General features: G+C 40.3%; 1 protein-coding gene and 1 long non-coding RNA gene across 2 annotated transcripts in view; one reads left to right on the plus strand and one right to left on the minus strand.

Annotated features, from left to right (window-relative positions):
* bcr (BCR activator of RhoGEF and GTPase) overlaps positions 1-13415 on the minus strand; it is an 86795-nt gene that overhangs the window by 32790 nt on the left and 40590 nt on the right. The window contains exon 2 of the mRNA XM_077585408.1: positions 4754-4938. Coding sequence (XP_077441534.1) covers positions 4754-4938 — 185 coding nt within the window. The remainder of the gene's footprint in view (positions 1-4753; positions 4939-13415) is intronic.
* LOC144063666 (uncharacterized) lies at positions 4531-5018 on the plus strand. The gene is made up of 2 exons (XR_013296618.1): positions 4531-4606; positions 4668-5018. It is a non-coding gene; the product is annotated as an uncharacterized LOC144063666 (long non-coding RNA).

The raw sequence follows: 13415 nt of genomic DNA on the forward strand, positions 1-13415 counted from the left end.
ATAACTTCTGTGATGATTTTAATGCAAGTAAAAAAAAATGTTTTTTTAAAGAAATAATTTTGAAGAACTTTCTTCAAAGTCAAATGTGGAAATATTAACAAAATTGACTTTTGAATTGCTTATATATATACATATTTGGCTCTCCACCGTTCACACTCAAATGTGAAATTAAACAACTATGTAAATCTTATTTCATCTAATTCTGAAAATGTTTCTGTTAGTGACACATTCTTTCACCCGTTACTTACTTGCCATCCACATGAAATTTGAATTAACCAATAGTGGTTTGGTGCATATGACATTTAATTGTAGTTGTCTGGGTTGTGGAACGGTGAACGAATGTCGTGTATAGCGCCACGGAGGGAAGTTCAGTCTTCAGAAGTCTTCAATAACGGACGCCTGGCAAACTTATTTGCAACTTTGAACGAACCCTGACACAAAAAAACAACATTCACTACGTACACACACCCTAGCAAGCTTTCACCGCTCGATACGGGCTGTTCATTACAATAGCACTCGGAGACAGAAGCATTTTTTTGGTGTGTTGTGCGGTGCAATAAATTCAAGAACGGCTAATGTAGAGTTTAAGTTAAATGAAATCATCCGCCACTCTTTCTCAGTTTACATTAGCTATGACGGCTTCATATAGTCATTTTTTGCCCCATTCTCTTTGTTATTCTTTCCTTAAGTGAAGGGTAAATATATTATATATATATGGTACCAAAACCATGTGACTCTGTGAAAAATGAATGTAAGCCTTGCTAAGCTAGTCAGCTAGCGCAATATATGAGATTACCTCAACAGAACTGCAACAACTGGAAAAGGAACACAAGAGTCCACTCGAAGCATTGAGAAGATCCGGAGTGAGCGCAGGGAGGGAATATCCAGCCACAAGGAAGCGTGATAACAAAGAAGGGGGCCAGACGAGGATATACCCACGTTTCCAGACATATATTTTATTCATTGACCTCAACGCTAATGAATCTTATCTCTCACTTCACGCTGTGGTTTCTTCATCATCATGGTATAATAAACCACAATATTGGTTTATATTTAGGTTTGTGTGTCAATGTTTTCACTTTAGGGGTATATCGTATATGCGGGTAGGTGGAATAAATTTGGCTTACAAAACAGATTTGGACTCTACTGAACAATCACGATATCGCTTGTTGACGACGTCTCCCTCAGTGTGAAAATAGCTTCAAGCACATCTGACAACGGGTGCTGGAGTCGCTGCCTGGAACTACTAGGGGGGGAATTGTAGGCGCTAAGCTAACTCACTCTGAGCTGCGGCTTGCTAGCAGGCACGGCCAAACATTATCCTCTCCTCTAAGTTACTAATCCTCGCTTTCATGGTGGCGAATAAGCTTACACTCCTGACAAGTATCGTTATCTCTCAAGAAGGACGAGGAGTAGCTAATCATGCGATGGACGCGGTAAGAAGAAATAACAGGAGAAGATAGAGAAGCCATGCTAACCACTAAGCTATTGTGAAAGGCAGACTAGCAAAACACCAGAAAAAGTGGTACACTAAAAATTTTTTTACAGAAGAGCTGCATTACAGCAGAGTAATTAACTTAAAAAAACAAATTGATAGGTAAATTATTCATTTTGAGCTTTGACATCTAGACAATCTTATGGTTATATCAAAGCTAATATCTTAGCTTAGCTAAGTGACTACAAAACCAATTAATAAATACCGCCATTATCATTTTTACACTTATGTTCATAATGTGATATATACCATTGCCATCAATCAATTTAAACTGTGATAAGAATTTTAGACCATATGGCCCAGCCCTAGATGGATGGTTAAGTGAAAAAGAATATACCGTAATTTAAAAATGTGACATACACAGTAATCAAAATAATACAAATTGTCTACCATCTAATTACAAATAATGTTTAAAAAAAAAAATCAATTAGTATCTTTCACCATATTCAATCCAGGCAATGTATTCAAATGTGCTGTGCACAGCAGCTTCAGCTCAGGAGGCGCATTTGGAAACTGACCAGCATCGATTGTAATAACATTATTCGCAACCTCTGCCTCCGTTTCCCGCAGAGTGCAGGAGAACGTCAGCTCCGATAAACACTCAAATTGCAACCCATGCCCCGTTATGCACTTTATTAACCGTTCAAAATTTCTATTTCTTGTAGTCTAAGCTGTTTAGCATCCCTCTTCTGACAACCCGTGCTTGGTTGAAATCCCTAACGAGATTGCTTCCCATCTCTTTTGGCGTGTCTGCTCTGTAATGGAGCCGTCACGGAGCCAGCTGTAGTGGTGATATTTTCCTCAACGTGGCATTACTTCTGCTTATATAATTTCATATGCACCACATATTTTACAGTGGATGTTGGAAAGGCTGTTCGGGAGCAGATGTGTACGAAAATACTGCCGATGCTAGGATAGGATGCTAACTGCAATGCTAACTAGGCAGGAGGGGTTGTACTGACTAGTCGAATAGTTGATGAGCTGCTTGAATAAACAGATAAGATTTGTCTGTCACATTAATTCATTGATTTGAAACTGTCTTCTATTTCTGAGTGTCCACCTTTCATAATGGAGGAAAATGATTCATGCTTTAAATGTTACCTGGCGTCATCATGAAATATGCACACTTTTTAAATTAAAACTGAATAAAAACACAACTGAGACTATATAGACCACCTGACCACGGTTTTTCTCTCAGATTATGGCGAGGAGGGGGAACCACAGTTAAAAATGACACGAGTACTATTTCAGATCAGTTGATGACTCATCACAATGACGTCATAAAGGCTCAACTCAACCAGCCAATCGCAGCTTGCTTGCTCTGACTCAGTTTGAGAAGCATCCTGGTGGGGAGGCGTGGGTGGCGTCTGCACAAGGGCAAATCAAGGGTGTGCTAACTCCACTCTCATGGCACTGGCTGAAAGAGTGTCAGGCTACAGTGGGAATTCCATCTGATGGATTTTTTTTTATTGCTATGTAGGCTAAATCCCTCTACAAAATCTCACTGCGTGCTTTTACACACACGCTAGAAAACACGAGACGGGTCAAAGTTGGACTGCACTCAGACTCATCATTTATTGGCAGAAGCGAGACATCAATCAAGTTTGCCGCCTGAAAAGCCAGCGGAGGCTGACAGTGGGGCGGCGTCACTGATATTGCTTCATGACCACTGATGCGATTACTTCTTCCAAGGGCACGCTAGAGAGATGCGCTATTAGCCTTTTCCAATCTCCCATGACACCCCTCCATCTTTAAGGAAGCTCGCGCTCGTTTGGGAATGATTAAATCAAACCCCAAAGTCATATGAGAGACAAATAAATTTTCCCAAGATAAATAGTAAGTACTTTCGTGTTTGTAATGTATGCTGATCTAGCATTAAGATACATTTCCTTAGCAACCTTTTCAACAAATGTCAAGGATGGTTTTCTCTCTGGGACATGAAACAGAGACAGCCGTAAATGTGCTCATCGTGCCCGCCTCTGAGAAGGGATGACTTCCATCTGCACATGACAGCTCCCGAGACTCAAGTCAGACAGCAACCTTCCCAAATGGCAGATTCGATTCCTTGCCAATTTATAGCTTTTTGATGGGAATGGATTCCTGTAAAAATAGATTAGCCTACTTCCTGAATGTATTGAGGTCAAAGTGCTGACAATTATTATAATTTAAGAGGAAGCCAACACAAAACTGTACAGTTAAACGGCTACAGGGTTTAGCTCTCAGTAATCTGGATATCACAGGGCGCTCATTCATTGCCATTGACGGCTATAGATGTCAAAGATCTATTTTAACTAGTCCTGATCACAGGGATGTGATTTGACCAAAGTGAAATTATCTGAAAATTTAGCCGGGGGTCTGGGGGCCGCTGGCACTTTCAATGCACTCACATGACAAAGAAATAGACAAAACAACAGCATAAATTTTCAATGTATATTGAACTATCCCATATAAAATGGCAGTTTTAGTCAACTCAAAATCAGTCACATTCAAAAACATTGGACTGCCTTTGCTTTTGAAAACTATCACTGAGAATATCATCATATCTAACTAATGTGATTACTAAGTTAACACATAAATAATGTTGAAGAGTTCAAATTTCATGAACAAATAATTGTATCATGACCAAATGAAAAGTAACTCATATTAGAGCATACCACAAATGTCTTTGTTATAGCAGAAGATGTTATCTGTCGGAGTCATGTGCATACACAATGAACTACTACTACTAAAAAAAATAAAATAAAAAAATAAAATAAAAATCGGAATTTTTTTTTTGGGGGGGAGATAAAAAAAGCGGAATTCCGCGAATTAGCGGAAAAATCACATCCTTGTGATCAGTTGATTGATATTAAACTTAGTCTTTCCCCTCTGGTATCAATTTCACATGGTAAACCCCCCCAACAAAAAAAAAACGTGTGACAGCAACAGGGTTGGGGAATCCAGGTCCAGAGAGAACAAACCCTAAAACGGTTTGACTTTAGCCACAGGTGCTTCTACGAGCTCGTTTACCTGTCAGTTAAGTAGAAGCACCTGTGGCTAAAGCCAATCTGTGGCAGGGTTTTTACTTTCTGGACTCTAGACAACAAACCAAGTAAAATGGCTTCAATCATGGTAAGGATCCCTACAAATCATTAAAAAAATCCAGTATGATAAACCAGGCAATTGTACACAGGGAAACAAAGTGACATATTGAGGTTCACGGCAACTGAACCTGAAGCCGAGTTAATCAAATCGGGAAACACTAAGTTACACACTGACCGACTTGGAGGACTCCAGCGACCCCGAGGAGAGGGTGTCCCGACTACTTCGGCTCTTGGAGCTCAAGTGAGGTGAAGAAGAAGGCGAGTCGTCGATGTACGGCAGGATGTCGTGGTGCCTGCGCTGCTCTTCTGCGCGGTCCGCGTCGTAGCCGTAAGACGGCGGAGTTCCGGTGTAATGGCCATCTGTCATTGGACACAAACAAGAAACAAACCTTGCTAAGTATATAGAAGGGAAAAGTAAATAATAAAGCTGTAAAACATGAGGCAGGAGTTACGGTCTGTTTGTAAAAACTGCAGTTCATAATAAACACTTTTGTTAGACATTTTTTGCCCTTTTTGACAATGGCTAAAGCCCGTATTCCGCTGAAGGGCGCAAGGTACAGAATGCGCGCTCCCGGGTTCGTTCAACGTTCGCCTAGAGTTTTAAAAGTTTCTCTTGTGGCAAGGGGCCTTGTGACAAGAAAAAACAAGACTGTTTAGAGAACCCTTAAGACTGATTAGAGAACAATTAAGACTGTTTGGAGAACCTTTAAGACTGTTTAGAAAGCGTTTAGGAAACCTGACAAACTGTGAGGTAAAATCAACATTCGCTAGCGTCGCAAACGTTCGCCCTTCAGTGGGATACGGGCTTAACATATGGAAGGACAAACAGAAACAGGTTAGCCTTGGCGACAGACCGATTGTAGTTGTTTCCATATGAACATGTAAAAGCCTTGAGAAGCTTTTGAGAGCAGAACGTGCAAAGACCAACTGCAAAGTGGGTCAAGGACAAGGTAGTTCAAATAACCTCAACCTTGAGTGAGCTCCGTTTGTTGAGGAAAACTTGCCTCTAAACTCCTTCGGCATGTTTTCTCTGCATGAAAATAAGCATTCCGCTAGTACAAAGAAAAATAGGCAAGAAAAACAAAAGATAATTGAGCTGGAAGCAGAACAAACTACAACCTCTACACACTTTTTACTGTGTCACAACTATCCTCGCTGGAGCTCAATGTTGTGGCTTGGTGTGCTTCCACACAAATATATATATATAAAAAAAACACGTTTTTTGCCGTGTTTAAACAGTTCCAAACTCCAGGAGGCGAGAGTCAGCAGTTCTGGGAATGCGGTGTGTAACAGCTGAGGGGAAGACTTCAAGTATCCTTGAGAGAGTCACCGACAATATTTTGCTCACCGCCTCCCCACTACTCTACTTTCAACAAAGCATCACTTCTCATAAAATCTGGCCAGGCCGCCCATGCGCTGACTAATCACATAAACACTACGCAGATAAGAAGAACTAAGTAGAGCGCAGACCTTCAACAAGCTAAGGAAATCCAAAATTGGATTGGAACCAAGGTAACGGTTAAGATTTACGCTTCACTGATAAAAAATCAAGGCGAGCGGGAAATTCCATCTCGACCACTCTTAATACAGTTCTCAGTTTATTTGTACATAAGTCAGAACAAAATGTAGTCTATTATCTACGCTGAGTAGAAAACTCATACAGTAGTAGCACTGTCAATATTTGTATAAAAAACTCTTCGACGTCACGGTAATTAAATAAACAAAACACACCATTGTGCCAACTAGTTCATTGCGTACCATTTATGGCCTCAAAATCTCAAATGACCGGACTTTGGTACACCAAGAAAAGAACCCAGCGTAACAACTGAAAATGACTTGATCTTCAAAGATTTTAGGATTCCCTCGTTGCCACATGCGTCTCACATTCACAATGTTTTATGAGTCTTAGTACTCTTTGCCTTAACAAATAGCAGTAAAAAAAATAAAATCAAAAATATTGGCAGCTGGAAGAAATGCTGAGCGTCTTGAACATTACAGCACCATAAAAATTACCAAGTTTTACGTCACGATGTCAATGTTGTCAAAACCTGTTCACGCAGTGAAATACGCATACAACACCAGTAGTTGGTAGTGTTTTAGAAACGCCGCACAAATGATCATTTGTCTTCTGAATAGCCTTACTTGTCTGTGAACTCAAGTTATCCTACTCAGTGAATATGTAAATAAACACTTTGAGGGGAAGAAGCACAAATTAAAGTTCAAGTACTGTAAGTTCTGTTTGACTGAGTACTGTAAAGCCCAAAGAAAACATTTAACACGTACGTCCTCTAACGCAAGGGCTGAACAAACGTCCTCTTTACATTTGACAAACCAAGGGCCCAAACAACACCATTTTTGTCCGTTTTCAGTTCAAAATGTCCCCTAAGTGTATTATTCAAGGACACAGAGTCATAAGGATGCAAGGAAAGAGCCACCAACGCAGAGCTTGGCCAAAGAATGACTCCGCCTCCTTAATGTCGGGTACCCAAAAGACACACAAAAACAATGTGTGTGTCCAGGGGACATGTGACCTTCAGCCCACCCAATGTTTGGTCCAAAACGCAACTGGCTGTGGGTGGTGTCTGCCCACTAGGTCTGCCATGCAGGACCAACATAGAGGCTGTGTGCAGTTAGCCTCGAACCACAACCCAACCAAACCAAACAGACTAGTACTAATTGTTCATTCGATTGTTGTTTATATAAACTATATGCGCAGGAGTGCTAGCATTGCTTCTCACGACTCTGAGAATAACATGTTATTTAAATTGAAATTGTGGTTTTAGAACTAACTAGTGGAATTTATAAAACATGAATGTGGGTCTGGAAATATCCGCCTATTGCCGTTTCTCCAAAATAGCAGTACAACTTCATATTCCATCCACCTAGCCGTTTTGGAAAAATTTACTCACGGGACACATTGAGGCTGTGTGTGTGTGTGTGTTTTTGAGTGGAATGCCTTTTAGTGCCCGCAGGCCAAAAACAGAGCATCCACACAACATTTTTTTTTTTTTTCAGCCAGTGACCACCTCTTGGTTTTAAAGCAGCACAAAATGAAAGCTTGAACCACAACCGTGAATAATAAAGCCCGAGTGTCAATTAAATATGGAAAGAAATAGTGACAAGTGAATCATGGCGCTGTTGACTAAATAACAGTGGAGGAATATTTATGTGCCTCTCCAGGGAAACGAGAAAAAGCCAAACACACTATAGACTTTTTTTGTCTTTGACTAGTGAGAACGCCACCCAGAAGTTTCTTTACGTAAACAAATTAAGATCAATGAATTTGCTTTTGTATTGACGGACGTAGCATAAGACTGCTGTCCAATGAAAAGCTTGTCACTCTAAAATCCCTCCAATATTTAATATCTAATGAAGAGAAAAGTAATTATAGAAAAAGTGTTTGAGAAAGATAATAAATGGGGAAAAAAATGAGATTTTGTTGTGGGGAAAATATCTTTGTTTTCTTCTTTTTTATTCAGAAAAAAAAAAGATTTTTATTTTAAGTATGTATTTGTTGTTATTTAAGGGGGAAATTCAGAATAAAATTAAAATTAGTGTTTTCTGAATAATAAGATGTACATTAACTCTTTGGCTGCCAGACGTTTTCAGAAAAGGGATGCCGTGGGTGCCAGCCGATTTAAGCATTTTGACTGATCTTTCAAGGTCCACAGAAAATTATGTGTTTGGACTATGGAAACACACATACTACCAAATGAAAGATTGGACTCTCATCTTTCATCAGGAAAAAAAAGTTTGTTTCTACCTTATTCCGTTTTTCAGTAATCAACAATAGAAAATGGTTAGTTTCACCTCTGTTTTGAAACAAACGTCTTTTAACGTCTTTGGCACTCCTCCATAGGATTTTACTAAACGTTATTTAACGTTTTTGGCAGTCAAAGAGATATTTAAAAAAAAAAAATCCAATGTAATTTTCATTTATTTTACATATATATGATATAAAGAACAAGAAGCAGGCAAAAGAAAATTTGTAGATAAATGATTTCCTTAGAAAGCAAAAATAACACAAAACTACTTGACAAAATGCTGGTATGTACTATGAGAACACATTCGTATTTGTATTTTTCTTTTTCTTCTTTTTTAGTTTTAATAGCAACACTTAGCCGTTTCCTGCTGTAGTACTAAACCCAACGCTTAGAGGGAGTAATTTACTATCTTAAAGATCAGCCTTGCCAGATGACTTTGTTCTTCTTAGCACCTCTGCTTCTTTTTAACCTGCAATGTATTACTCGACATGCCGAAAATATGAGCATGTAAACTGAGTAACTGACCTTCGCCAGGAAAACGCTAGGCTTCAGTCTGTCCACGTCTGACCTCATTTCTCCCCTAAAGCTTCCTCTAACGCCGCCTCGAGTCAACCATTCATCTCTCACGCCGCATGTCTGCATGTTTAAGCGTCGACGCATGCACAATATATCTTTGATTTGATCCCTCGTGTTGTTGTTTCCCTTGCTATGAAACCGCCCGAGTATCCTCTGATGTTTGCGGCATTATACAGCTGGCATCCTCATGCTCCTCACAGCACATTATCTTCCTTACATTCCCCTCCTCCCACATCTTCCGAACAGCCCCCCCCCCACAGATGTAACAGAAAAGCCTAGAGAGCAAAAAAAAAAACACACACACAGATTCCCAACAGAGATTGCATGAAAGACCGCCAAGGCATTGATTTCTTCCGAAAGGTACGAGCCAAATTCTGCGTCGAAGCACAAAAATAAAAGCAGTGTACCGACGTCCATACACACCCACATTCCTTGTACAATGTTTACATGGTAAAAAAAGCATTGGGGAGAGAGAGAGAACAGGCCTTTTTTTTTTTCCTGCTGCAGGTGGACAAACAACAATCACACTGGGAATAGGTGGAGTATGACTGTCATGGCAATACATTTTCCCCTCAAAACAATCCGGCCTATGGTTTCGTCCCACTAATACGATGCCCTGTATCGTTGCATAGTTCACAACGGGTTTGTAACTACTTCACCAGAGATAAAAATAAATAAATAAATAAATAAAGCTTCTTGCTTGGAAAACAAAGTACTGCATGCAGACAGAAATTGAGATTTGCATGTCTTCAATGATACTATTAATATATGTTCCTAACTTACATAGTAGCTACAGCTAGTTGGTGCTAGCTAATGGTTAGCCTAGCAATACCCATATAAACAGGTTGTCCCCTTAAACTGACACCCCCCCAAAAAAAATCCAATCTTGTTATATAACAATTTATAAACTTACCCAACTGTTCTTTGTTAGAACAAATCAATCTGTTGATGAGTGAGTTAAATAGCTACTTTTTTTTTTACTTTACTAGATAAAAAAAATATATCACATTTTATACCATGGGATTAATAAATTTAAATAGTAACCAGATTCCTCAGTGATACATATCTGTGCTCAACATATGCTTTAACCACAACTAGTCATAGTAAGATAATGATTAGTCTAGCATTAGCCATCTAGCGCCGCAGCTAGCCTGCTAGATGGCTAATTAGCTGCGGCTAGCCTGCTAATCCTGGCCATTCCCTTAAAACTAATATAAAAGACTGTTACTTTGCTAAAACATATACCTACAGTATCTAGTGTAACTGGTGTTCTTTGTTGGATTGAATCAAACAATTTGTTCATTACTAAGTAAAGCTAGCTAGCAGCTTTTCATGCCAAGCCAAAGCAGCTGTCTGCTACTTCAGAAAAGATAACGAGTTTAAACAAAGAAAAATTAGTATTTTAAATTTATGTTATGTATAATATGGTGCATCTTGAATAAGATTCATTTTAAATGTTAGCAACATACTGTATCTCAGTGATACCATTAATATTGTGTCTCAAAAAATTTGAGTTGGAGCTACTAGCTAGCTGTGATTATTCATAAGATGCCGACAGTTTCATTCTCAGAGTACTATCTTCATAAAGATAAAGCTTGAATAAGATCTTTTTTTTTTATTATTTTGGTTGCGCTACAATCGTATTTGGCTCTCGGCCAAAATAGTTACATACATACTCACAAAAGTGCATTAGCGTAAAGCGATAAATGAGATAAGCATCAATTTAAAGGCTTGTCAGAGTTCAACTGAGATCAAGAGAGCTGTGACCTTCGCACAAAAGAAACACAACCGTCGCCTGGAGGGTGGGAAAAAAAAAGAAGTGGAAGTAAACAGAAAGACGGCAGAAGGAGACAACGCGAGCCGGCGCCGCTGCTAATTTGCAAGGCTCGTCGGCGGGGAAATGATTATTAACAAAGAGAAGATGGAGAAAATGAAGCTTGAGAGAAATTGAAAGACGTGGGGGGTTGTGGGGGTGCACGGGGGGGGGGGACTCTCAAGGGGGTTCCTCCGTCACCCACGCCCTCAGGCACTCAACATGGCTGCCATAAATCTGTTCTAGGCGCCGTCACCTTTATTGGACTCTGGGAGGAAACCTGTCATCCTAACACTGCTAATATAGCGCAACCCCTTACACGCACATAAGCACTCACATTAATGCACTCACCCAACCACAGTGGTACAGTTCTTTTTTTTTTTTTTTTTTGTATGTGGGTGCGAGTGTGTGTGTATTCATTAGTTCACCTAAAACCTATTAAAAAAATCCCATACCGTTCACCTAAACCGAACACTTCCAGCCAGAGTCGTGAGGCCGTCAGGAGACCCGAGGAAGGACCAAAGAAATCGAATCTCTATATTTAAAAAGCACCATCTAGATGAGCAAAAAAATATAGCGCAAGTGCTTCACGAAGTGGCGGCCGTGGCTCAGGGTGTAGACAGTCGTTCAGTAACCAGAAGGTCGGCTGTTCGATCCCCACTCTCCCCAAGTCATGTGTCGTCGTGTCCTTGGGCAAGGCACTTCACACACATTGCCTCCAGTGCTGCTCACACTGGTGTATGGAAGGTGCGAATGTTAAAAAAAAAAAATAATAAAAAAAATAAAATAAATTAAAAAAAAAAAAAAAAGGAGACCTGAGGAAGGACCAAAGAAAGGAAAGAAAAATGAAATCCAGCACCGACCAGACACCACCCACCAGGCCACCAACCAGAATCCTTCACCAACCCCAGAGACATCTAAATTCCACAACACTAGTCTCTAAAAAGAAGCTTAATTTACCGATAGCCAATCAAGGTAGTCAAATGGCACCAAAATACAATCGCTAGATTCACCACAAGAATAATTAACCCTATGACTGTCAAAAGGGTTCCTCTTATCTCTTTGACTGCTAAAAACGTTAAATAACGTTTAGTAAAATCCTATGGAGGAGTGCCAAAGACGTTAAAAGACGTTTTTTTTTTTCAAAACGGAGGCGAAACTAACCATTTTCTATTGTTGATTACCGAAAAACGGAATAAGGTAGAAACAAACTCTTTTTTTCTGATGAAAGATGAGAGTCCAATCTTTCATTCGGTAGTATGTGTGTTTCCATAGTCCAAACACATAATTTTCTGTGGACCTTGAAAGATCTGTCAAAAATGCTTAAATCGGCTGGCACCCACGGCATCCCTTTTCTGAAAACGTCTGGCAGTCAAAGAGTTAACAAACAGATGAAGCTCGGATCCTGGATGTACAACAGTTTTCATCGTACAATCCGGCAATTTACCAGCCAAAATGAGGCAGTAATTTACATCCCTGCGCCTTCAAATTGGGTTCACATACAGTGCATATACTGTGTGTGTGTGTGTGTGTGTGTGTGTGTGTGTGTGTGTGTGTGTGTGTGAGCGAGGAGTGACAGTAGGTTCTTTTATCCCCTAAGTATCCAATTTAAAGACAATTTAGCACCGAGCAGTGGGAGTTGGTTGTGAAAGTGAAAAGCTGTGGCGGGGGAGGGGCGATACCCGTCAAGATATTAAATGAACTTGAGCGCGGTGATTCCGGTGCAACCCCCCCCCCCCCCCCCCCGTGATGGCTGTTAATTTGATAAATGCATTTTCTTCCCTCATTGGGGGGTGGGCGTCACACAAAGTGAATGCCGGCACTTTAGTGATGAAAAAACAGAGGTTAAAAAGATCAAGAGTTTTTCATACTAACAAATCCACATCAATGAAAACCTAACCTCCTTGGGAGAGGTAATGAAATCTGCGAGAGAAGACAGGCTAAAAGTGTTGGGATGAAAAGAAAGATAGATTTAACTACGGCAGGGCAGATCACACAACACAGAATAATTACACAACCGATCATCGCGACTCCGACCGCAAAAACACACAACAGCGTTCAGGAGTCCCGTCAGCTTCCCTGGACAGTATTTGACATCCTCGTCATATTGGCTCTCTCGTTTTGGCTCTTCCTTTGATGGCTTTCGAGGAGAACACGCTCTTGTCTCGGTGGAAACACGCGCACACACGCGCATACTTCCAGACAAGCCTTTTGATTCCGTAAGCGTCTGTCGTGTCTTCGCCGTCAACCGCTAAAGTCGGTAGGAAAAGACTCATTACGGCAGGAGCCTGAGGCATTATTATGAGAGCGTTCAAATGGCTGCCGAGACTCTGATTAATAATACACCGTGCTAAATTACCATCTCAACTATGGAACACACTCATTAGTCCATACTTTCTACTGGCAAAGCTAGTGAAATACAGATGCTTGGTTTCAGTCTGCACAGAGAGGAGCTGATTTGCCTTAAATCGTGCCTTCTAGACTGCAGACTTATGGCCAGGCCCAATCGCACACACGGAGCTAGCTAGCATTTATTTTCTGGTGGTGTTGAGCTCGGATTGATCTTTCAGACAAGACAATTTTTAGGCTCTCTTGGGTCTTCTTTCGGAATCAGCAGTGACGGCTTCATTAGTCATCATGGTACCTTGCAGGGGTGTTAGAAAAAAATCGATTCGGCAAAATAT

Source organism: Vanacampus margaritifer, chromosome 14, assembly GCF_051991255.1.
Source record: "Vanacampus margaritifer isolate UIUO_Vmar chromosome 14, RoL_Vmar_1.0, whole genome shotgun sequence".
In the NCBI taxonomy this organism is placed as follows: domain Eukaryota; kingdom Metazoa; phylum Chordata; class Actinopteri; order Syngnathiformes; family Syngnathidae; genus Vanacampus; species Vanacampus margaritifer.